The sequence below is a fragment of the Sphaerodactylus townsendi genome, linkage group LG05 (genome assembly GCF_021028975.2).
Source record: "Sphaerodactylus townsendi isolate TG3544 linkage group LG05, MPM_Stown_v2.3, whole genome shotgun sequence".
Classification (NCBI taxonomy): domain Eukaryota; kingdom Metazoa; phylum Chordata; class Lepidosauria; order Squamata; family Sphaerodactylidae; genus Sphaerodactylus; species Sphaerodactylus townsendi.
In genome coordinates this window covers 99,831,831-99,858,344 of record NC_059429.1, presented here as the reverse complement: position 1 = coordinate 99,858,344, position 26,514 = coordinate 99,831,831, and the positions used below count along the sequence as shown (strand labels likewise).

The 26,514-nt window shown below is 37.7% G+C and overlaps 1 protein-coding gene across 7 annotated transcripts in view; it reads left to right on the top strand.

Annotated features, from left to right (window-relative positions):
* Positions 1-26,514, top strand: part of LOC125433021 (RNA-binding protein 12-like) — a 76,731-nt gene that overhangs the window by 5,130 nt on the left and 45,087 nt on the right. Inside the window, exon 3 of one of the 7 annotated variants that reach the window (XM_048497275.1) lies at positions 3,699-6,347. The exons of 5 other annotated variants lie outside the window; for them this stretch is intronic. In XM_048497275.1, the coding sequence (XP_048353232.1) occupies positions 3,720-6,347 (2,628 nt within the window). In that variant the 5' untranslated portion in view covers positions 3,699-3,719. Of the gene's footprint in view, positions 1-3,698; positions 6,348-26,514 lie in introns of those variants that run through there. One more of the 7 variants, XM_048497273.1, reaches the window with a different exon arrangement.

Here is a 26,514-nt window from a genome sequence, read left to right as displayed (position 1 = left end):
AGATAGATAATTATAAAATTATTGGGTGGTAAACTACCTCCAGTTTCATTCAGGCCACTAGGCCTTGCATTTCTTTGTTGCAGTGTTTGCATTTTGCATACATGACTGCCTTACACATAGGTAGAAAAACTTCTTTAAAATATTCCCCAAATGGGTCTCTTTTATGGCCTGCCTTCAGGGAAAAAAAAAATTCCGCCCTCCTTACACTTAGTTTCTTAAGCAGATCTATTCCGCTCTGAACAATCTCCTATTCATTGAACCCCTTGAAAGTTAGCACTTAATTAGTAAGAGGTTGATTCCATGTAAATAGACTTGCAAAGAAACAATGACAGTAAGGCATTTTTCTCAACTCTGTCTATTTTATAACAATTTTGCTGTAAAAAGAGGCATGCTACTTCTGCATCACAAATTCATAGGTTTCAGAACAGCTAAACCAAGCATCTGTGATAATATCTTCTAGATAGAAAAATTGCCCAAAATAATGTCACAGAAACCTCCTAGACAGGTCAATGGTGAATGGATTAATGGAATTCATTTATCAATTAAAAAATATATTTTATGAATATATAGCCTCATTCTACGTAATTAAAAACTAGCCTTTTTTCACAATGCATGGCATTTTGAACTATGATGTACTTAAACAGAAAATGATTTAAACGATTTGTTTCAAAAAATCTAATTTAAATTAAATCTGATTTTTAATTTAAAAAAATTAGTGATTTTTATCCACCCTGGTTTTTGCTTTATTGAAATAAGTGCATCGAAATATTTAAATATTTAGAGTGAACAGCAAGGTTAGCATGTATGTGGACCACTGTATAAATCTACATACTATTAAGCATTGAGTAGTATGGACCATGGTTCTTCACAAACTGGATGGAAGCTGTAATACACTGTGTGCTGTCTGAAAATTTCTCTTTAAGACCGCTGAACCGCCATAAAGCATGGATTTTACGCAATGTAGATTTCCAGTTCCTGTAATCAGTACAAATATTCACAACTGTTTTTAATTGACTGGTGAAATTTACAGTCTACGACTCAGGCTGCAGTTATATAGAATAAGTCCCTAACAGAACTGAAAATTGCCAGGCTGTTAATTGTTTATTAGATTTTTATTTTGCCCATCCTTCAAGGAGCTTAGGTTAGGAGATGTGGATTGTTTGCTCCATTTTATAACAACCTTGTGTGATAAGTTAGGTTCAGAAACAGAGACTAACCTAAAATCATTCAATGGAGACTTGAACTTGGGACTCCCTGGTTCTAGACCAGTGCTCCAGCTGTTATGGCATGCTTGTTACTATTTTTTAAAAAATTCCCAAAGTCACTAAGCAGTTAGAGCTGATATTGAAGACTTTTGTTAATGTTATGATTGGAAATCATCAATAGGTGGGGTTATGATTTAGCATTGGTGCAACTGATATTTGTCACTGAATATAAAAAAAACATATTATACAAGTCCTTTGACTATTTCCAATTAGTATTGCACAGTACATATTTAACATATAGGTTATTTGGGAAATATGACCACATATTACAAATCATTTTAAGATAACTTTCCCTAGAACAATGGAATGATTTTTGAATTCATTTAATTTTTTACTAAATTAGTAGCAGCATGTGAGCAATGCACTAAGCTAGTTAATTTTTTAAGAATTAGCTTTAAGAATTCCCATTCTAGTGACACCAGTCTATTCACTGGTCAATATTGTTTGCTGCTTGATATCCCTTTTGTGACATTATAAATGTGCCGTTGCAAGTTTCAGCTCTGTTTTATTTAAAACTTTTATTATAAAAATTTGGTAAAAACTGACAAAACACACTATAAAAGGAGAGAGAAAATCAAAATTCGAAGCTTGTATTATATCCACAAAAAACACATGTTCAAAATCAGGAGAGCCACCTTGCACTGTTTTTCAATTGTGACCATTCTCACGGAGAACTTCCTTCCACAAACAATTCTAACATGTTGTTTAGCATAGAAATAGCTAATCCTTGTATGATTGTCTTTAATTGATGTATTATATTTATTCATAAATGTCCTATACTCTGTCCAACTTTTTATCATACAACTGTCTGTTGCCCAACCAGTAAAATTATGTGAAATGAGCTGCAGTGTCTTCATCATAAAGTTTAAAGTTAGGCATGACAGCTTTTCTGTAGATTGTAATTTTGTAAATTTCATGTAATACCTTTTTCCAGAAAGAGCCAGTGAAATTATACCCCTATTATAGATGGCAGGGAATACCCATGACAGTGCAGCCCTTCATTAGCTATATGAAGGAGTGTGGGGTATTTTACTGGAACTGAAGTTCAATCTGAAGTTTATTTTCAATACTGCCTGTGTAGATTTTGTGATGAGCATGTTTAAAATGAGATGTAAATGAGATGTAAATTTACTGTCCAGATTTTTGGTGAATAGCCTGGTTTCTTATGAGATATTTTTCTCTTTGTTTGTTGATTTTGCACATTTTGGTTATATTATTTTTGAGTTAACATTTTAACCAAATTTAATTTAGCAATTTTGGAAACCATTGGATTTGAAAGACTGGCTATTTAAGTCTGATGCTCCTGCACACCAATTGAACAATTGTAATTAATAGTTTTAGTTCTTGGTTGCTTCATCATTTCAGGTTAAGTATTTATTGTTTTCTATGCAATCATAAGTGAAAAAAGGAAAGTTTTCCCTATGAGTTGAATCGTGTAAGTTAAAAAACCTCACATTAAAAAAACCCTCAAAAGGTATTATGTTAAGTTTATAGGGTTTTTAAAGGTAAATGCATTTGTTCAGCGAAATATCGCTGCCTGTCAGAACAAAAGAGTAGCTCTAAGCACTTTCTGAAAAAAAATTGCATATTAAAGGAAAAAATTGTAATTTTTTGCATTTTTGAATATGGCGCCATTTTTCCCAGTGGATGAATACTCTCGGAACGGTTGAATATTTGCAAAATTGACTAAAACTCACTACTACCAAATTTAAAATATATATAGATAAGGCTGCCTTTAGGGTGCTAGAGAAGACCTTAGTTGCTGGCTCCTGGTGGAGCTTCTGCACATTTCTACATTGTGAGATTTTTTGCATTATCTAGGAATTCTAGAATTTTCCATCCAAATGCCAAACTGCCTATTTTGATTACTGTATATGAATGATTGGAAATGAACTGTAAAACTGAGGAAGATAATTCTTTGTTTAAAAAAATGGGGGACAGACTTGTGTTTGAAACTTGGTTTAAAAGGTTCAAGTTGCTTAGATGTTTGAGTGACTAGAAATGTGATTCTGATGGAAATTTTGATATAAGTTCTATGTGGAAACTGGACCCTAAATTTTTGATGTTGGCTTCTAAATATCTCTGGTGCACCAGAATTTGAAATGGATACAAAATTTTTGCTTGTGCAACCTGTGAATTGGATTATGCTGAGCAGGTCTGAAGCTCTGTTTTCTCCCACTGCTTTTTTTGGCCATTTTTAGTTTTTGTACCACTTTTTGACTAGGTTCAAACTAGCAGCCTTTAACACTGAAATTGAGGGGAAGGCTTTGGTACAATCTTGCTTCTAAAATACTCTGTAGAAAATGCCATAGGAATAAGGACTTATATTGTAGATCTGATCAAGATCCTTGAGCATTTAAAGACTTAAGTATCTAGATTATAATATGGTGTCATAAATAGTCTGACCTAGCCGTTACCTTTTCTCATCTGCAGGTGTGTGTGTTTCAGCGCAGCATGGCTGTGGTCATCCGCTTACAAGGTCTCCCAATTGTGGCGGGGACTATGGACATTCGCCACTTCTTCTCTGGATTGACCATTCCTGATGGGGGCGTGCATATTGTAGGGGGTGAACTGGGTGAGGCTTTCATCGTTTTTGCCACTGATGAAGATGCAAGGCTTGGTATGATGCGCACAGGTGGTTCTATTAAAGGGTCCAAAGTAACACTGTTGCTGAGCAGTAAAACTGAAATGCAAAATATGATAGAACTCAGTCGCAGACGTTTCGAAACTGCAAATTTAGATATGACACCAGCAAATGCTAGCAGGTCTGGGCCACCACCTAGTTCTGGAATAAGTAGTAGGGTGACTCTTCCAACTACTGTACCTAATTTTAACAGTCCTTCTCCTAGTATAGTAACTGCAGCTACGTCGGTCCATGAAAGCAACAAAAACATACCAACGTTCTCCACTGCCAGTATGGGAACTGCTCCTCCCAATCTTGGTGCTTCATTTGGAAGTCCCACATTTAGCACCACAATACCTAGTACAGCATCCCCAATGAACACAGTACCACCTCCACCAATACCTCCTATTCCAGCCTTGCCATCATTGCCCCCCATGCCATCGATTCCTCCCATACCTGTCCCACCTCCAGTGCCTACACTGCCTCCTGTTCCTCCAGTTCCCCCAATACCTCCTGTACCTCCTGTGCCACCTATGACATCTATGCCTCCTTTATCAGGAATGCCACCTCTGAATCCTCCACCTGTAGCACCTTTGCCTGCTGGAATGAATGGGTCAGGAACAGCCATGAATTTGAGCAGTAATTTGAACCCAATGTTTATGAGTCCCATAAATCCTGTTCAAATCAGTTCCCAAAGCAATGTGAAATCACTTCCTATCAATCCAGATGATTTGTATGTTAGCGTCCATGGGATGCCTTTTTCAGCAACAGAATCTGATGTCAAAGACTTTTTCCATGGACTCCGTGTGGACGCAGTGCATATACTAAAAGATCATGTTGGACGCAATAATGGAAATGGATTAGTTAAATTTTGCTCTCCTCAAGATACATTTGAAGCCTTGAAGCGGAACAGGATGCTGATGATTCAGCGCTATGTTGAAGTTAGTCCTGCGACAGAGAGACAGTGGGTGTCTGCTGGAGGCCATATAACATTCAAGCAAACCATTGCTCCTTCTGGGCAAAACCACCCTTCTCCTCAGACTCTACCTATGTCCAAATCTCCTAATGGTCAGAAAAGGTCAAGATCTAGGTCTCCACATGATCAGGGGTTCTGTGTTCATTTAAAAGGTCTTCCCTTTGAATCCGAGAACAAACATGTCATAGATTTCTTTAAAAAGCTAGATATTGTGGAAGACAGTATTTACATAGCTTATGGACCCAGTGGGAAAGCACTTGGTGAAGGTTTTGTTGAGTTCAGAAATGAAACTGACTATAAATCAGCATTATGTCATCATAAGCAGTACATGGGGAATCGTTTTATTCAAGTTCATCCCATCACTAAAAAAGCTATGTTAGAAAAGATAGAGATGATCCGGAAAAGACTTCAGAACTTCAACTATGATCAGCGAGAGATTATGATGAGTACAGAAGGACAGGCTGGCCCTTCCAAACTATGTGTACATATATCCAATGTCCCTTATAACATCACCAAAATGGATATCATCCAGTTTTTAGAGGGACTAGCAGTGGAAGAGAACTCTGTACAGATTCTTGTTGATACTAACGGGCATGGTTTAGGACAAGCACTGGTCCAGCTGAAGAGTGAAGAAGATGCTCGTAAATCAGAGCGCCTACATCGCAAGAAAATGAATGGGAGAGAAGTGGTGCTTAGGGTGATATCTCTTGAAGAAATGAGAGAAATTGAAAGAAATCCTCCGTCGCAAGGGAAAAAAATGTTGAAAATGCAAGGAAGTACAACCTTGCCTGGCATGCAGAATGTTGTTGGGGATGATCATTCTTTCATAAGCAGTGCATCAAAAGATACAAGTAGTGGTCCTCCTTTTCATTTTCCCAGTAACTTTGGTGGCTCTAATGCATTTGGTCCCCCTCTTCCACCTCCAGGAATAGGAGGTGGTGGTTTTGGTGATTCCAGACCAGGAATGCCATCTATTGGAAGTAGTGGTTTGCCTGTGCTGCCTGGTCCAGGAATAGATGTCCCGGGCTTTGGAGGTGGTCCTAGTAGTTTAAGTGGGCCATCAGGTTTTGGAGGAGGCCCTCAGAATTTTGGAAATGGACCTGGTAATTTAACTGGTCCTCCTAGTTTTGGAAGTGGACCTCCTGGTCTTGGTGGTGGGCTTGGACATTTAAGTGGACCTCCAGCGTTTGGACCTGGACCTGGGAATTTGCATATTGCTGGTCCACCAGGGTTTGGAGCTGGTTCTGGAAAGCCAGGTCCAACTGTCATTAAAGTTCAGAATATGCCCTTTACTGTATCAGTTGATGAAATTTTAGATTTCTTCTATGGTTACCAAGTAATTCCAGGCTCAGTATGCTTAAAATATAATGAAAAAGGAATGCCCACAGGTGAAGCAATGGTAGCATTTGAGTCTCGGGATGAAGCTATGGCAGCTGTTGTTGATCTAAATGACAGGCCAATAGGATCGAGAAAAGTCAAACTTGTTCTAGGGTAGCTGGTTATTAACATGTTTGTAGAATAGGCATTAGTGCTGTGATGAATGCATTCAGATTGTTTTATAGTAGTTCTACACTAGATTAGAACCTCTAAATTGTTTGAACTTCAAATTTGTTTTGATAAGACTTGGAACACTGGTTTAACTGTTTACAGAAGAACTGCTGCAAGGATAAATTTGCAGTAGTTCTACCAGTACAGACATATAGAGGAGGATTCTCATCAACTGAAAGTTTTCTAATGCTGATTTGGCCATGTAATGCTTATCAAGGAGTCTAGATTGGTTTTTTGAAATTTTGGATTAGGAAAACTATCCTGATGAAGTTAGTGATGTCATAGGTGGGTGCTATTGCAAGCCATTACAAAATAGAAAAGTAGCTATTTCTGGAGTTGGTTAAAAGTTGGATGAATCTGCTTTGTGTACACAGGTCAAAGTTTTGTTTATAGTCCTACCTTACTTTGCAACTGAATAAAGTCAGTTACACAGATTGTTTATGAACTTTATTTTTCAGAGATTTTTGGTATTGTGGGCAGCGAAATTATGTTCATTAAGAAACGTCCAGGCAGTTTTCCTGTATATGAATTGAACCGTGTAAAATTCCAGCTTTTTAAGGAATAACTTTTAGTTCTTATTGCAACTGACTGTATAGAATAAGATTTTTTTGCCATGAGTGCAGGTACCTTTGTTCATTGTTCTGCATCTTTACTTGTATGGTTAAAATGGAATACATAGAACTGCCATACAGAGCCTCAGCTTGAACATATTGTTTAAATGGATGGATTTTTTAGGACTGTATGTTACATTTGGATAGGATGCTCATCACTTGGTTTTTGTACATTGTGTATGTTGTGTAACTTTTTGAACCACGCTCATATGGAACCTCTTGGTTTAATAATGAAGTCTAAGAGACTAGGTTGGGTTCATGCAGATTGTTAATGTTATCAATCATTTGTGTTACTATGATTCCATAAAATCTTGTGAATTACTGCTGTGGATCATTTATAAAATTAAAAATTTGAAAATTCCCCATATACCTTGAGTTTCTTACAGTTGTTCCAGTAAACACCATTGTTTAATTCCAGTTCTGTATAGAATTGTCACTTTCCTCAGTAGAGCTTTTTCTTAGGGAAGAGAGGCGCAGTGATACAGAAAATCAAAGTAGAATTTTTGACTGTCCATTGTTAGCAAATCATAAATGCAAAGATTATACTAGTTGTCTGAAAAATCTTCTGCAAATCATTGTATTTGAAGCGATTTATAAGCTGTTCTGTTTCCCAGTTGAATAAAGAGCGTGACTACTTGAGTTTTGTATGATGGAACATTTGAAGTGCACAGCCTAGCATAATATAGAAGTACAAGCGGTTAAAAGTTCTGTTCATCCAGTATGTAAGACAGATGTAAAAACGTGCTGAATACTACATCCTCAGAGTATTTTGCAGTACAGTAATTTTGAAGGACTGAGTGAAGGTGTTAAAATGAAGAGGTGGCTGCATTACCAGATTCATGGATTGGAAATTGTTTTGACAGATATCGAGATGGTGTACTCCTGGAAAGTGACATAATTGTATTTCATTGTTAAAATTATTAAGCCTTCTGTTAATAAAACTGTCTTTCTGAAGATTTATGCTATCTATTTTAATTGTCTGGTGTGTCTCAACAGCAGGTTCTTCTTTTTTGTTTGTTGAAAGGCCAATAAAACTGTTTTGGGGGAATGAGTAGGAAATGAAGCTTTTTCCTTTATTTTTTCCAGTTGTGAACTCTAATTGTCAATTGTTTGCGTGCTGTTCCTTTCCTGCAAGAATAAAAGTACAGAAATTTAAAGTCATGGTTTTTATTTAAAAAATTGATTGGATTATGAAACCAGCATGTGGAGGATGGCATTTAGTAACTATTTCATCCTTGAATTTCAGTGTCGCTTTTCTTGTTAAAAATGCAATTAAACTGCTGGTTTCTAGGCTCTGTTCTTCATTTAATGGCTTGTTTCTTTTAGTATTTGAGGTGGGATTGGTTGCATTCTTCTGCAAATGCTCTTGGTACTGCAGATACTGGAAGATATCTTTGCATACATGTTCTAGATTGGTCTGGATTTTGGTGAAAATCTCATCAGGTTTTTATAATTAATGTTTAATCCTTTTTAAAAGTAACAAAATTTTAGTGGGTTCTTTTTTTTAAATGCATGCATTTAACGGTAGAGGCTACTATATGCATATAGACAGAATATGTGTGTTCTTGAGTGGGGAGTAAAATTGTAGGAAGCCCATGAAATATTAAAATATTTTATGTATCTACACAACTTTACTTGTGTTTTCTAGCAAATGTAAAAAAGTCAACATCTTCCATTCAAGTGTGCAGCCTAAATAAACTTGGAAGCTATCGGGTGTCAACGTCTTGAAAAGATGAAACTCTTCCCCTCCCCCCTGCAAGTTGGCACTAATTTGAATGGCTAATTTAACCAGTTTTGCTTTTTTAAAATTTTTATTTTTGATTAGGGGGTTAGGAAACTTCTATCGTACGATCATATACATTTTCTTACACATAAGCAACACAAAGAATGGAATGATAGGAAATGGTGGAGGTTAACCAGAAACAGTATATCTATCCTGTTCCTTTGGCCTAAATATGGGAGGAGAATAATATTTCTAAGGAGCAGTCCTAAACAGGTTTACCCAGAAGTAAGTCCCATTTTATTTGATGGGGTTGGCTCTCAGGAAAGCATTTTTGGAGTAGCAGCCTTAGCTTTCTGCGAATCAGTGTTCTAAAGATTCACAACAAAAGTATTTTAAAATGGTGACTTAACAGTTAGACCTTGAAAAATTGTTTGCTGATATAGTCCACAGAAATTACTATCTTGAATTGCTCCAGAATGCATTTGCTCCTTTTAAGCATGGTGTTTTGAAAACCTTGCTCCTGGAAAAATGTTTACAGTAACAAGTAACAATGAGGGATTAGTCATCTAAATGGTTTCATTATTATTTTTCTGTGTTTAAACAGAATTGTTGCAAAATGACAAATGAATGATCTATGCATAACTTGAGCATGTAAAATAATTGACATTCCTTTAATAATTGGAAATGAATCCATACTGTGTTACAGTTGCCAGTATTGATGTCTAACAAATTGTACGAGCCACAACGGGACTTAAAAACACCCAAGGCAATACACAATTAAAAATCCTGCTGTTGCTGTTTGCCACGATTATTGGCTCAATGGATGTGGTACTTTACTAAATATCAAAACTACCCTGAGATAGTCACAGTCTAAATTTCAACATTTGGGAGCCAAGTAAAGGGATGGGTATGTTACAGAGGTAGTCACAAATATTGAGATTTTGTTTCATTTGGAGATGTAGATTGAACTGTGTTAAGTCTTCATATGAAAATTAAGTTTTGAGGGGGAATTGGAAGTAAGAGAGCTGAAACTTTATGGGAAGGGTTCAGGCATAAAAGTCAACAAGAGAAGAAAAGTTGAAATTGTTAGTGGCTTTTGGGTGATTGTACTGAGTTTGTTACAGCGTGTTAATTTTTTGTGGGTTACCTCGGCAACCCTTTGTCTTTATAGGGAATTCTAAAGACTTCTTACTGACTTCCATTGTCATGAAAGATTGGCTTTCAAGTTGGTGTCCATTGTTAAATAATTTCACTAAACACTTTTAATTACTAAACCTGCTAAAACACAGGAATTTTTGCTTTTCAAAGAATTCTGCATTGGATAATAAAGCTGCCATTAAAATTGCTGCGATCTAGCAAAGCACTTCTCTGGGTGATAAGTAGCATTCATTGTTATGTATTCAATGCTTCACTCAGAATTGTATGTGATCACCTGAAGCTCATTGCACTTTAGAATGCAGAAAAGTTGGCTATCATTTATTATTGAATCTTTAAAAAATTTTTAAAGAAGAGTTTTAGGATGAGTAGAGTATATGGCAACAGGTTGATAAAAGCCTCTTCTGGGAGAAGCATATTATGTCCCTGACTTAGAAGGAAATCTGGCTGTTGGATACTGGCATAGAGCTATTGAAGTGAAGGTATTAATCCTAAAAGAAAAATGAAAACAAACTGCCTAGTTCTGAAATGATAATCAAACATCTTAGAACAGGAATCTCCAACTTTTATGAACTCACAGGCACATTTGGAAATCTGACTTGGCATGATGGGTGCAGAAATAAAATGAGCCACAAAATGGCTGCTGCAGGCTTAACGGCTTAACTGCATTAACACAATTCAGATCCTTGTGCTGTGTTGGCAGCTTCTGCCAAAGCAACATTAAAAAAAAAAAACCTGCACAGCCCGTCACAAGCTTTCATAGGCCAAAGCCCTGACTGGCCCCAACCACATCTTAAAAACACTTGGTCGATGCCAGGAAAAGGTATCAGAAAGCGCCATGGCACCCATAACACCATATTGGGGACCCCTGTTTTAGAGGGAAAATGTTTTAGCAGATACTCTGAACAGAAAATTGGCTACTGAGACCTATATAAATGGGGCAAATGCTCCTTATTTTGACCAGTTATGATAGTGGATGGAGTTGGGAGAGAAGAAGAGCTGCACAGGACACTATAGTCCCTTTCTAATCAGTGGTGTGATAAAATAAGATTTCTGTCTGCATTGATTTGGCATTGTTCACACAAGCATATCCCTGTAATCACATAACTTTTAGATGATTACTGGAATACCTGAGTCCAGTTAACACATTCTGCATACACACTCATCTGTCATTTCATTTATTTCATTTGTATCCAAGAAACTGAGGGGGAGTGCATACGCCCGACTCCTTTACCTTCATGATAGCCATGTGAGGTAGGTTAGGCTGAGTGGCAGTGACTGTCCAAAAATGAACTAATGGCTGAGTGGAGATCTGAGTCTGTACCTCCAGGGTCAGGATTCAGTGCTCTGCCACACTGAGTGTATGTGTTTGTGCAAAAATTCCCTACTTGCAAACACAATAGTATAGTACATTAACTGTATTGAACTTGGCACCAATATAAACTCTTATTGTTTCCAATTTGAATTGAATGGCACAAGGTTCACTTCAGCTCATAAGAAAATCTAGAAAGAAAAAAAAAGATATGATTTAAAGATGTTATTCTAAGAGTAACATTATTCAATTAAGAATTTTCTTTGGGTATTGAAAGTGATTAGTGACATTAGAGGTCTCATTTGATTTTATTGTGGAAGGCTTTCAGAGCAGGAATCAACTGACTGTTGTGAGTTTCCCGGGCTGAGTGGCCATGGCCTGATAGTTTTTGCCTGCATAGATATGGATAAAACATTAGGAATAAAAACTGCCAGACCAGAAAACCCTCAACAGCCAAAGTTAGTTGACTTTTTCAGTACTGAGTCTAGAGATGAATAGTCTGGTAATAAAATTAGATTGTGTTCTGATCTGTAATTCCTCCATAGGGCAGAGCAAGCTTAATGGGTTGTATCTACTCACATAGTTCTGCTGATGGTGGTTCTTGCCAGCAGAAAGTCACTGCTAGATATGCATTCTATTTTGACATTTCACTCACAGTATAAGTCTTTAACCAACACTAGGTTTCTTAAGTGTGAAAAATTTTAAACCTATTTCTTGTTAAAAACTGATGAGTAGGTTGTGACACGTGGAATTTTATAGCTTCTTTACCTCTTATGGACAAATAATATGACCCTCCTAGATTTCAGGTGCAAACTTGTCATGTGCATGTGTTTATATTCAGTAGTAGTTAACCAGAAGTTTACTCAGTAGTCATAGGTAAACTATAGAATTCACTAAAACTTCCCAGAGCAAAATGTATATGTTACTGATGAAACATTCCTTGGAGCCTGACTATGGATTACACTGGGTAAGCCTGTTTTGGGGGTTGTATTCATTCTGTCATGATTCCTGTTTATAGCAAAGATATAGATATTTCGCTATTTAGTTGACTGAAACTCCAAAGTATACATTACCCTAGACATATTAAAATTTCACTTTAGCATATAAAATGAGGGCAATATAACATACCGAGAAAACTTAAACGAATGCAGGCAATTCCCTTTATCAAAGCAGCCTTACTTATCATTGTTTGTCCTTTCACCAGAAGTAATTATTGGTACCCCTTTAAATGTTAACTGCTCTTATAAGGTAGGTGAAACTTTTAGATGTATGTTAGCTGAATGCTGAGTTGCAGTTTGCATCTTCCAATTGTTTAGATTTATAGTTTGCAACAAGGATTTTGATTGTACATGTAGGATAAATTATTCCCTCACACAAAAAAATAATTAGGTAGAAAGACTGTTCTTTAATTAGGAAATTAGAATCTTAAAATCAAACTCCAACAACAATGACCAGAATTTTCTCTCTCCCCTAGCATTATTAAGGCATTTCAAATCTGCTGAAACCACCTTCAGGGTTATGACTTAACTCAGGATCTGGAGCAGATTTTAACTATCCTGAGAACACTACTAAAAGGTGATTTCTGGTTGCTGTTATTATTCAGTGACCAGAGCCAATTGACTTAAACGCAAGTTATAAAAAATTCTCATATTTAGGAAAAGAAAATTTTGAAATAAATCTGAAATGAGAAATACTGGGTTTTCTTGCACAACTCTGAGTTTGTTTTGTTAAATATTTCTTAACCACTGTGTTGGAGCCCTCTTTTTGCTTTCTAGAATATCTTAATCCTGGAAGTTAGAGCAAATTAATACATTCTGTGAAAAAAGCATATTGGATAAAAAGTAAAGAAAAATAATTCTTCCTTTTTCATTCCAATGACATGTCATGCAACAAATCATTTGATTTTCTTTCCAAAGCAGTAGGAAATATATATAATGAAAATTATTTTAATCAAAGAAATCTTATGCTTAGTGTCATCACATTAATATAGTATTAGAAAACCCTAGACTTAAATTTGTCTTTGCTAAAATTTCAGTGTCTTGAATTTGGTAATTTTCTAATCCTAGTTTTGTGCAGGATTGGCACCTAATTTTTTTAAAAATTCTATATCTTCCTGCCAGAAAACTACATTGGCTACTCTGAACTGTTGGGAGTCATGCTGCTTAACTTAAATGCAATAGCATTGGATTCCCTTGGAAAATTCACTTTTTCCTTAAACCTTGCTGGAAATCTATATTGGTTGACTGTACACACCTACAGAATTATATCCTCATACAGCTACTGTAATAACATAAAAGAGCCAGAAGAATGTTACCCTTGAAAATAGACATGGAAAGCACAAAGTGTTTATTATCAATAGCTTCTATATACATTACTAGATTGAAGTGAAGACGCACAGAAGTGATCTGATTGCCATGATGTTGAAATATTGATGTTTCTGAGAGACTTACTGAAAGAACTAGACTAATAGCTTTAACATAAATTATGCATTTCTTTAATATAGTGTTTAGTGAGGTATTAATAAGCAACACTTACAAGGAAATTGTGGGGACAGAGAGTTGACAACAAGTCAGGCGACTGTTTATGGTTTGGATTTAGAGAAATTAGGGTGCTTTGCTTACATTGGTAGGATTTTCAGTGATTTCCCCCTCAAGCCTTCCTGAAGGCAAGTAGGGGTTTCCACTGGATGTCAGTCTCCCAAACAAGGCTGGAGGCTCTCTGTGCTTCTTTGGATCTAAGTGATGGCATTTTCAACTGTTTAGAAGAACAGTAATTAAAATGTTAGCTGCTGATTTTCAACAGTCAAATGTTCATTTACAGGTGAGTGAAGATACCAGATTTTCTTTTGGTACAATTAAGACACCTGTGGAGTACTAGAAGTGTTTTCTTTACTACAAAATTAGTTTTCCAGTGTAGATGTTACTGGGAAGAAAATGTTGCTAAGGAATGGTAAACGTGCAGGAGAAATTGTGGAAAATAAACAATCATACAAACTGGTTCTTGGCTTTTTTTCTGCTGGAGGAGGCTGGCAAGATTTCTGGACTTCACAGTTATTTTCTTCACAACTAAGGGAAGAGGATATGTGAATTAAGTCTTCTCTTCACAAATGGAAACTGAAGATTTCATGAATACTGACACGGTATAATGGCTTATTGGTTTCTGTGGGATATTTGCATTCACAAACTGCATGGTTAGCATTAGCACTGGGAATAGCCTTGTAGGGATATCGAACAGGTGACATGGGCTTCAGAGCTGCTTCATATGGGTTGGCAAACATTTTTTTCACTGCATTGACCTATATGTGAATTCAAAAATACTGCACACTTTTAGAACTGCATGTAAAATTCTGGCATACACAATAATGTAACATTCAGCCTGACTTTTGGTGATTTCCTACCTGACATTTTATCTTTGAGGAAAATGAAATTGTGGTTACTTACTGTGTTTCCCCGAAAATACGACAGTGTCTTATATTAATTTTTGCTCCCAAAGATCCACTATGTCTTATTTTCAGGGGATGTCTTTTCTGCTCCACAGCTGCATGCTCTGGTCGACGGGCATGCTTCCAAACAAAAACTTTGCTACGTCGTACTTTTGGGGGATGCCTTATATTTAGCACTTCAGTAAAACCTCTACTACGTCTTATTTGCAGGGGATGCCTTATTTTCGGGGAAACAGGGTAGAAAGTGTCAGTTTACCGGCCAGCACTAATTTTTTCAATGATCAACTTGCAACAAAGTGGGAATGCAGTTATTTTAAAACACTACACTGTTTTGAGAGTCTCTGGTGAGTGAAATGAGAAAATGGTGCCCCTGCAAAATTTCATGCAGGAAAATGCCTGTTCAAGTATGTGGCTCGATTTCAGTGCAGATTTCATCTATCCATGTAAAGGACTTTTCGTTGGATTTTCTCCATTAGTGTGGACGCTATATGGCTATAGCCTCAACATCCCACACGAAGAAGGCTGTTGCATATAAATTGGATCAAGGTAGGTAGAGGGGCTTGAACTGATGAATTGCACCAGTAGTCTTATCAGCATCAGCAGTTACACAAAAATCACCCACCTGAGTCTTCCTTTGTTGTGATTTGCCTTGTAATCTGTACTTAAGATTATAATAATGAATTAAAAGGACAGTCTAGTCTGCTATTCTTACCACAAGGAATGACTGCAACCAGTTGTGCTAGTTTTGATTATGAATCACGAATAAACAGTGCTGTGTACTCCAGCATCACCTAAACTGCAGGATGGCTACAGCAGAATAAATGCTCTCTTTGAATATGGTAGTGGAATATGGAATTGCTCTCTTTGAATATGATAGTGGAGTTGTGCAGATGACACATTTTTCCTTCAATGTAATAGGTGACACTGGAACTGCATTGACATGTATGCTTAACCTATTTTCGTAGCACAAAGGCATTTTAGTCTCAAGTATTTGGTGATCATAACTGCAGAGCAAAAATATCTTTATGATAATTGTTGGTAGTCTGATGCTATGGCTGACAGTATTGCAGGTGGTCTTATGCTATGGTTGACAATATTGCAGGCTTTAGAAATTTCATTCTATTGTAGTGGAGTAAAAGGATGTCATTGACGTTCATGGAAAGTCTGGATTATGAGTATCCTTGTCCAGGGATGGTGGAATTTGAAATGGTGGCCAAGCGAATAAACCTGTTTAAAGATTAGCGACAAAATAATGCTCTGAATTCTAAAGCAAGAGGGAAATGAGTTGAAATAGTTCCAGGCTTTTTTCAAAGCATGTCTGAAGCTTGAATATATCTAAGCCAGAACGTTTGCAGGACTATCATGCAAATAACAGGCTGTAGTGATTTTGTACTTCAAAGGAGAATAGTTTGTTGTAATTGGACCTTGAATTGTAATATGGTCAATTCTGAGGTATACTGTTTATATGCATGGATTGTCAACTATTGTGCCCAATAACTGATATTTGGGTTCACATTTGGAGCATTCTTTACCCATTTTCCCATTTGGAAAGCTATTGCATCTTCCTTAAAGCTGGAATTTCAGCTATGTCTGTTTATGTTCTGTGTTGTGTATAGATATCTCAGTGCAAGAGATATTTGCTTCTGGGAAGCCTGACACTGGGTGAAATTCCCTTGGTGGTTACACATGACCTCAGTCTACTGAATAAGAGGTTACTATAATTCTCATACTTAATATGTTAAGCATGAAACAGTATATTGTGTCAAACACTGAATAATGCAAAAACACGAATAATAGAAGATGGAAAAAGAATGGATCCCAACCAGGTATAGTGCAAGATTCTGTGGCTGGTAGCTCAAGAGTGATTGAGGTTGCAAATATCCATCTCCGTTGCAGTATGAATAGGAACTTGCCTAGGTCTGGATGTGCACTTCAGAGCATATATGCCTCATGTTGGAAGCACAGTGTGCCTGGTTAAGTGTATGTTTCTTGTTGAACTGTGAGGGGAAATTTTTACACCTTTTGAAACATTCTACCTTCCTAATGTTTAACATTAGGATAGAGCAAGCCCAAAGTGTCAGCAGTATTAGAAGCCATTATGTTAATGAGCTTTTTTTAAATGGAAAAACTGTTTGCCAATTTAATTTTAAGGACATAACTAGTCATCAAATCAGTTACTTTAAAGCAGCAGTTTTTAGGAGACAATACTGCAGTCAAAGCTCTGCTCACTACCCTAGTTTGATCCCAACAGAAGTCAGTTTCTGGTAACAAGCTCAAGGCTTGCTCAGTCTTCCATCCTTCCGATGCCGGTAAAATGAGTATCCAGCTTCCTCAGGGCAAAGTGTAGACAACTTGAGAAAGGCAATGGCAAACTACCCCATAAACAGTTTGCCTAGTAAACAATGTGACATCTTCCCATGAGTCGGTAATGACCAAATTCTTACAGACCAGTGCTTATGCACGTACTACTCGGTGCTTACACACTTACTTCTTTTACTTAAAGCAACAGTTTTTTTGGTGCCCATATTAAAAGAGCAGCACAGAATGTGAAACTGAATTTCCAGGAATATCAATATTTACTTCTGCCTTAGCCAGAAATTGTTTGGGAGGGAGATGTTTATGAGGAATTTTGGAGCCAGTTGTTATTATACCAGTGATCTACTAGGAATAGGTGATGTCCATAACAGAGCAATGAAGGAAGTTATTATCCTTCTGAACTACTAGCTGTGAATTAATTGCTCATGTAACTGTCCTCCGTAATATTGAGAAAAGGCTAGTACAAAACCATATAATTTTTTTAAAACTGGCCAATTCCACCTGACATGGTTCAGAATGTTTTTCTACACAGCCCATGTATGGGCCTCGAGGTAACATTCAAACTTTTTTTTTTAATGCTGACACCACCCACAGCAAGTGGGCAGGTGTTTGTATCTTTTCCTTAAGGAGCTTTTACTTCTTTTGTTAGTTCTGGGTGTGGTGGCAATGGGTAAAAATATCCCCCCCCTTTCAGAGATAGGGGACCCAGCTGACAAATGCAGCCACAAATACTCAGTTTTTGTTGGAGTTTTGGCTTCTTCCTCTGCATCCTACCTGGTTCCTTTCCTCCCTCTTATTAACTCAGCAATTCACTTGGAAGCAGGAAACTGTAACAGCCCCGAGCTCAAGTTGGCCGCAGGGGGGAGGACAGGATTTTCCAGCCGCCGGTGTGGGAGGGGGTCACATTGGCGCCGACCCCCTCCGTGCGCAACCTGGGGGTCCACCTGGATTCGTCTCTTTCAGTGGAGACCCAGGTGGCCCATATAACCCGGGTTGCTTTTTTCCATCTCCTCCAGGCCCGACGGTTGGCTCCTTTCCTCTCCCTGGCGGACCTAGCCACTGTGATCCATGCAACGGTCACCTCCAGGTTAGACTATTGTAACTCGCTCTACGCGGGCCTTCCCTTGCGTTTGATTCGGAGACTAAAACTGGTTCAGCATGCAGCAGCGCGTTTGCTCACAGGCAGCGCCATTTATGATCATATTCAGCCTGTGCTACGCCAGCTGCATTGGCTCCCAGTAGAGTTCCGAATCATTTTCAAGGTGCTGGTGTTGACCTTCAAGGCCTTACGCGGCCTGGGACCCTCGTATCTTCGAGACCGCATCACCCCATATGTCCCTGCACGGCCTCTCCGCTCTGTGGAGGCCAATTTATTAGTGGTCCCTGGCCCCTCAATGATGCGGCTGGCCTCCACACGGGCCAGGGCTTTTACAGCTCTGGCCCCGGCCTGGTGGAACACTCTTCCTCCGGCTGTCAGGGCCCTGCGGGACCTCGGTGAGTTCCGCAGGGCCTGTAAGACGGAGCTGTTCCGCCGGGCCTTTGGAGGGACCAGCCGCTGAATGCCGCCCCCCCCCCAGTTGGCCCTTTACATCTGGGCCTGTCATCTTGGAACTTGTCCTCCTCCTCCGGGGGGTTAGTCAGACGCCTCTATTATTGTTCTTACTGTTGTTATCGCTGTTTTAATGGTTTTAGTTATTTACCTATATTAATATTGTATTTATATTGTACACCGCCCAGAGCCCTTCGGGGATGGGGCGGTATAAAAGTCCAAACAATAAATAAATAAATAAATAAATAAAAGTTGCATTCAGGCATAATGAAAGGTTGCTTGAATGTGTCTTCTTCACCCTCTGATGGTCTCAACTTGCAGTATTTTGGCATTGGGTCCAAACATGATGGGTTTGTTTTCATTTTTTCACTTTTTTGAAATTTTGTTTTTGTCTAATGGAAGTTAATGCTGCTGATATTTGAGGGTGCTGTCTTCTCAAGGAATATGAGGTTCATTGAATGTTTGAAAGGTAAATATGTTGAGATAAACTATACCAGAATACAACCAAAACTGAAAAGAATAAGAGTAGGTATACTGTAAAAATTCAGAGACGGAGAAGAGTAGTGCTGAAATCCAATGGAAATATAGAGTTGATTATCTATACTTGCATAATGTGCTAAAAATTATAGAATTATAGCAGATATGATCTGGGGAAAATGTACATAATGCAAATATATATCTATAGTGAGCCAGAGACAGTATCTTGTTTAAAGAAAGGAAAAGAACCTGTCTTGGCTCTAGTGCGAACTAAACACATCTATTTTAATGAAAAGAATTTAAACATTTATATACTGGAACCACATCTCTTAATCAACAATATATTATAAACAACATAATATTATTTTATCTGTGTATGTTTTGTTCATTGTTTTATTGATGTTGTTGTTGATTAAGAGTTGTGGTTCTGGTATATGAATGTTTAAATTATTTTCATTAAAACAGATTTGCATAATTCGAAAATGTACATAATCACAGCAATCAAAATAGAATCATGGAATCAGAGGAAAGCAAATGGAAGCTTTCATATTAACATAGTGTTTCTAACACCTGTAAGTGACCGCTTATTCCCATGTGAACTGACATGCACATTATGATCGTCTTCAGAGTGCCTTTTATGTATACTGGCACTGTGGGTATTTGGTAGGAGGCAATGAATGAGCAGGCTTTCTTAGCAGCAGTGATAAAATCCCTCTCCAGAAAAGTTTTGTCTTGCTGCTTCATTGATATTTCAGGACCTGGTCAAAAATTCTGTTTTTAAGAGAGGTTGCAGTGGTCTCGGCTGGTTTTTATTGGTTATTTATGCTGTTTCTAGTTCATTTGACTGAGTGCTGCTTTTGTCTTTGTACTTTTGATGTTTGGCTTTGGTATTGGATGATAAATATTTACTATTCTGTTAGCAGCCTTGTGGACTATCTCTGTTGAAAGGTGTTGAGTAAATATTTTAACAAACAATGACTAGATATTGCCATCAGTCTTACCTTGCAATCTAGCCAATTCTCAAATGTATGAGAGGCAAAGAATGGAAAGGAATCTATCTTGGACTAAAAGCCTTCCATATAAGGTGAAATGAGCTGTATGTATAAAAACCATGGTATGCCGTAAAGTTCTCCTTTATACCGACTAGTTCAGGGGTGGTCAACCTATGGCACTCCAGATGTTCATGGACTACAATTCCCATCAGCCCCTATAGGAATTGTAGTCCATGAACATCTGGAGTGCCATAGGTTGGCCACCCCTGGACTAGTTCCATTTTGGCAGCCAACAAGCTTACACAAAAGGATATGTTTCACAGTATAGCGTTCCAGAACTAGTCTACATAGAAGCTTGAACTATTGACCAAATCAAAAATCTGTGGAAAAATTTGTGGAAATTATTAAAAGGTGTTTTTGGGCTGCGCAAAATGAGAAACTGTAGTAGTGGCCAACATACTTAACAGATGTTCAGAGTGTTTGGAAGAAACTGACAGAGGTCAAGAAATGATACTGGACCCAGTAAGCCTTTTTCATATTAATACATCATACTATGCCATGTGCTGTGTACCACAGAGTTTTGTGAACAGCTTACATTTGAAAGGCAAGAAAATAATTTGCAACATGAATGCAACATGAAGTAGGTGTGTCGTGGGTCTGTTTGTTTGTGAAACAGAAAGAGACAGAAAGTGCAACATTTTGGACATTCCAAATGCTAAAACATATTACTAAGCATTAAGACACTCCCAGGTATCTGAATGTGAAAGGATGGTAGAAGATAATTTTGGTGTGATTTCCAGTCAATATTTTCAAGGGGCCTGGTTAACTTCCTTCTCTAAAGCAAGGAATGTAACAAATTTAATTTCACATGGCCAAAATTCATTACAGTGGTAAATTAAGAAAACAAAATACAAAGGTTAACAAAAAAAAAAAGGGGGGGGGGCACAATATTAAAAATCAACATGGAGCAAAATGAAGATATCCTGACCAAAAACATAAATAGTAAGTGGAACTTGAAATTAAGAAAACAAAGCACATTGTATTTATTTGTGTGTGTGTGCATCTATATCTATATAGCTGCTGAGTAGCTCAAGATGCAATTAGCAACTCATATCTGCTCACTATGGTCAAAAATAGTTGAAATAAATACCAGGACAAGATGATGCCACACTTTTAAAAAAGTTCTGGCTATGCTTTCTGAAAATCTATCAAAGAAATGGAAAAAAGTCATAATTTAGTTTTAAAAGAAAACAAGAAGTGCATCTGTAAAAAAAGAACTGTGTTGCGTTTTAAAACGTAAATTGTGGCGAAGTATTTTAAGAAGATTTTGTTCCCATTCTTAAGAAGTGAAATAAAGAGTATAAAAAAGACAAAACTACTCCCTTTCCATAAATGACACCTGTGTTTGAAAGAGGAAGGCAAATCAGTGGAGTGTATATTTTTCATTTATTTTAAGAAAACTTCTGAAGTATTTTGGCACCCTTATTTGATCTACTTAGCATTCCTACACGGGGTGAAGAAAAGCTGGGTTAGTGGGTTATATGGATTCTGAAACTTACCCTGTGGGATATGATAAATGTAAAAGAGCTGTTTGATGTTGCATTTTGAAAACAAATCCTTGAAGTGAATCTTGGATTTGAACCTGGGCAATGCGTATTTGGGCCTATATGTTGTCTGTGGGTGCAGAAATATGTTTCAGTGGGTATGCTACATTGGCCTCTTTGACAGCTAGGTACCATGAATCATCTGGACTGATCAAACCTGGTATTAATACTAGGACTGGCAATCTTCCATTGCAATAATTAACGGAGCAGCACTGTATATGCATTTTAGGATCTGTCTGCTATAGGTCAAGCCCCCATCTCTAGCTACTAATCTCCAGGACCCTGAGCTGGAGAACATGCAACCCTCCCGGTTCAGATTGGGAAGGGCCAGCCCAGGTTTGGCACCAACACACCAATCTACAGAGCTTAAAAGGGTATATAGAATTAATCCTATTTCAACTTCAACACTGAAAGTGGAGTTTTTTCCCACTTTTCAAAAAGTTAAGAATGAAATAGGGCTTACAGAGAGTTTGGTGTGAAGAGAAGTTTGAGCAGTGAATAAAAACAGAATTCACTGATTTAAACTGTTTTCACACACCCTCAAAGATGTACCTATTATTAAAGGGTAGTTTTTACATTCAGCTCATAACAGTCCTAAGGAGAACTGTTTGATAACGAAAGGACTTGGCAGGTTCAAAAGGTGAATGAAAATCTGGATTCTCTGAATCAGGATAGAACTTCTGGAATAGTAACAAACAACCATAAACATGTGAATTTGTAAGCTGTAGTAAAAAAGAAGAAAGCTCTGTTAAAAATCCAACTAGCTCATGAAAGCACCCAGGTTCTTCCACTTAAGAATTCATAAATCTGAGTTATGCACTTTAATATGAAGACTTTTTAGCCTCTACTGCAAGTTTGTGAACCCCCCCTTCCCACTCTGTTAAACTACGTATAGTTTAAAATAACTTTAAAAACTCTCTCTTTACACAATGTGTTGGCATCAAGTTATTATCACTGTTCTGGAATGACTTTAATTGCCAGTCAGTCTGAGGATAAATGATCTTGCATAGAATGGTGGGTGTGATATTTAGTGGTACAAAGACCACAGAAGTGTGAATTTAATATTTTTGTGCATTAATAGCAAGATACATAAGTGAATACCCGAAGAGCTAACTAGTCTGAATTTTGGACAGAAGCTTCCAGGTTGGTGGTGAGGATACCCAAAGCACATTTTAATAGGGGACGGAATGTGTGCATTATATTCTGTGTGGAAACTGGTGGTGAATAATATAAGTGGAATTAGAGTTTATCAAGGAAATGTTAAACTTATATTGGTGGAAAATGTGCCATAAAGTAGAACTTAAAGAATGAGTGTGCTACTCACGTAAGCACTAGAGTGTGTGTACCTTGAGATGGTTTTATTTATGTCTGCCCAGTGACAGGCAAAATGCCTCTGTCATTTGTGATTCACTTGCAGTTTTGCTCCTCGTGGTTTATAAAATCTTTTAAATTCAGTGTTTCCTTTCCCTTATAAACCTTTAAATCTTGCAGTTTGGGAGGAGCTAAAAATACTTTAAATGTGTAGTTTGTTTCCTCACTGCAGAACTATACAAGTATTCAGTGAGAAGACGAGGATGTTTTGTGACAAAAGACACAATATTAAACCAATCAGAGTTTGAGTTCTTGAAATAATTTACCAGTTTTGCCTCTGCTGATCTATGGCATGCTGAACTCCCCTCAGGAAAGTACACTTCTCTCTCATCGATGAAGAGCAGCATTATGTGGCTGAAGGCTTCATAATGGATAGAATAGCGAAGTATCCCTTGTCTTGACAACAGAACCATGGTCAAGGTGCTAGTTTTCAGCTCATCTTCTAAGAAGCTTGAATTGGTAACCAGAACACTTGCTCATCTGTTAGTTTTGTAAAGCATTAAGTGGGAAATCTGTCCACAGTGGCGAAAGAAGCAAATTAATAATTTCAGATGGATTCTGATCCTGTAACTCAGGGCTTCCCAACTTCCTGCCCATGGACCCCATGGTGCCTACCAGGTGTTTTTAGAAAGGGGGGCTTTTTGCATTTTTGATGTTCATTCTATAACACAGACAGTGGCTTTATACAAATAATATTTTTTTCCTTTTGCATAAGTGCAGTAGGTATCCACAAAATGAAAATGGATTCTGCCAGAGGTGGGTTTCTTAGCTATCACAATAAGTATACTTTGTTTGTGTGTAGACAGGAAAATGTTTTAAACAGTATGTTAATTTTAAAAGTGATTCGGTTTAACCGAGCTTCTGTGTGACACACTAAAGACCTACTATCAGAGAGATGGAAACCCTGAAGCTCCTGATATTCTGTGGTTGGCTCTTCCTCTTGTGGCAGCCATTTTGTGGTTGTGCTAACCATCCTGTATCATAATTCCAAGGATGGCTGAAGGCTGAAAAAAGTTGGGGACTACATCTCTAGACAGACGTTGCTGTGAAGGAGGTTGCTGACTATAAGCACCAAAGTTGTATCTACAAAGAAGTTAATTTTTCAGGGGAAAAGAATTTTTATATGCCACTTAAAGTTGTTTAAATTCTTTCTTATACGAGCTCTTCTGCAACTTGGAACTTGTTAAGAATGTCCTCAAATTGTGGGTATGCTAAGCGCTGTCAAGTTGCTTCTGACTTAGGGTGACCCTATGAATTGATGACCTTCATAACGCCCTATGGTTAACAGCCTTTGCTCAGGTCTTGTAAATTGAAGGATGTAGCTTCCTTCATGGAGTCAGTCCATCTCATGTTGGGTCTTCTTCTTTTTCTGCTGCCTTCAACTTTTCCTAGCAGTATTATCTTTCCCAGTTACTCTGTCTTCTTACACTGTGATAAAGTATTGCAGCTTCAGTTTAGTCATTTTAGCTTCTTGGGCTGGGATCCCCAACCTTTTTGAGCCTGTGGGCAACTTTGGAATTCAGACATAGTAAGGTGAGCACAGTCACAAAATGGCTGCCACAAGAGATCAAGTCAGCCACAAAATAGCTGCCACAGCTTCAGTCACACAGTAAAGAACCTTGTGCTGCAGTGGCAACTGCTGCCAAAGCAGTTTCGTTAGAAATCTGCACAACTAGTCAGCTCTCCAAAGATTATTCATAAGCTTTGCTGGGCAGAAGCCCCACATGGCCCAATCCACTTTATAAAAACACTTGATGAGTGCCAGAAAAGGTGTTGGTATCACCCCACTGGGAGCCCTATTCTAAGGAGCGTTTAAGCTTGATTTGATCTAGAACTCACGTATTTGACTTTTTGGCCATCCACAGTATCCGTAAAACTCTCCTCCACCACCACACTTCAAATGAGCTAACTTTCTTCCTACCAGATTTTGTCATTGTCTAACTTTCACACCCTTACATACTAGGTAAGGGAAATACTGTGGTTGAGTGTTTTTATTTTATGTATGAATGTTTTATTGCTCCATAAATTTGCAACAGTTATTAAAACTTTTTGAATTATTCCAATATCTTTGCTCTTGACATGCATACAAAATTATGTACTTTCACTGAACAAAACTTTAAAATCTCTCTAATGTGTCTGTTGGAACAATTTGTTGGAATATTTAGAAATTGCAGTTGTGTGTGTGTGTATTAGAGATATCTCTTATCTCTGTACATCACTGGTAATAAATGATGTATTTCCCTCTCTCTTTCCATGAATGCATCTTTCTGAGGAGAGATGTTTTGACATCACTTCTAATTGATGAAGGCCATGTGCTCCCATTCCAGTAAGACAGTAGTTCTCAACCTGGGGGTCACGACCCCTTCACGGGGTCTCCTAAGACTCTCTGCATCAGTGTTCTCCATCTGTAAAATGGATAAATGTTAGGGTTGGGGGTCACCACAACATGAGGAACTGTATTAAATGGCATTTAGTCATAAGGCCAAGTCATAAGTCGTGGCATTAGGAAGGTTGAGAACCACTGCAATAAGTGAACACTTGAAAAGAGTGAACAGCCAAATGCCAGGAAAGCCCTTCCCAAGCCAGAGTACATGGCTTTAATTAAAATTGTTCATATCCATTTTTTAGTCATAAGGCCAAGTTGAAACCATTGAGCTCCCATGGTGAAATCAACATCTTTCCTAAATGAACATGTATACTGATTGATTTGCTGCAACTGTGGAAAAATACTGGCTTTCATCTTAATGGAACCTTTAAATGCAGCCTAGGGACATAATCCAAAACCTTTGGTCATGCAGCCCATTTAAATTGTACAATTATGTGTGCTTGCAGAGAAGAGATGAATATCTTGCTTGCTCTGTGCATATGCAAGAAGACTAGGCAGGATCACTTAGTTGCAGTCCTGTACATGCTTGACATTAAGTGCCTTTGAAAAAAGTTGGAATTCTGAGTAGAGGTTGGTGGTATGGACCCAAACTGTCCCATGTAGCAGGAGTTGCTGGTTGCTGGTAAAAAAAGGTATTTCTCTGTGAAATGGAAAGGAAATGTCTGTTCTGGTGGTTGGTAAAGGCATAAGTATTAATAACAGTTCAAAAACAAGGCCCCTGGCAGAGCTTATGTGAGTATAGACCCCAAAACACTACAAGATCATCCTTGGTTGAAGGTTGATTTTTGAAGGTTGACTTTAACTTTGCGGGTCAAATTTAACCTAGATTTTTAAGGTTTTATAAATTTTATAAATAAAAATCTGAGTTAAACATTAAAAGTGTCCATTTTATTCTCCTTATCTCCTGCAAACGCCTGCTATTTTGTGAATCATTTTATTTTTAAATTAGATCTGGGCTCCCTAGTGCTGAAACATTTGTAATAAAAGAAAAGGAGCAAATAAAGGGAAGAACTACAACTTTGCATGATTTGAGTCCAGAAGCACTTTAGAGGCCAATAAGTTTTTCATGTACAAGCTTTAGAGAGTTAACGTTACCTTGCTCGGGTACCCAATTAACTTTCCATAAGAAAGTGTTAGATTCAATGTTAACAACATCCAGGTTAT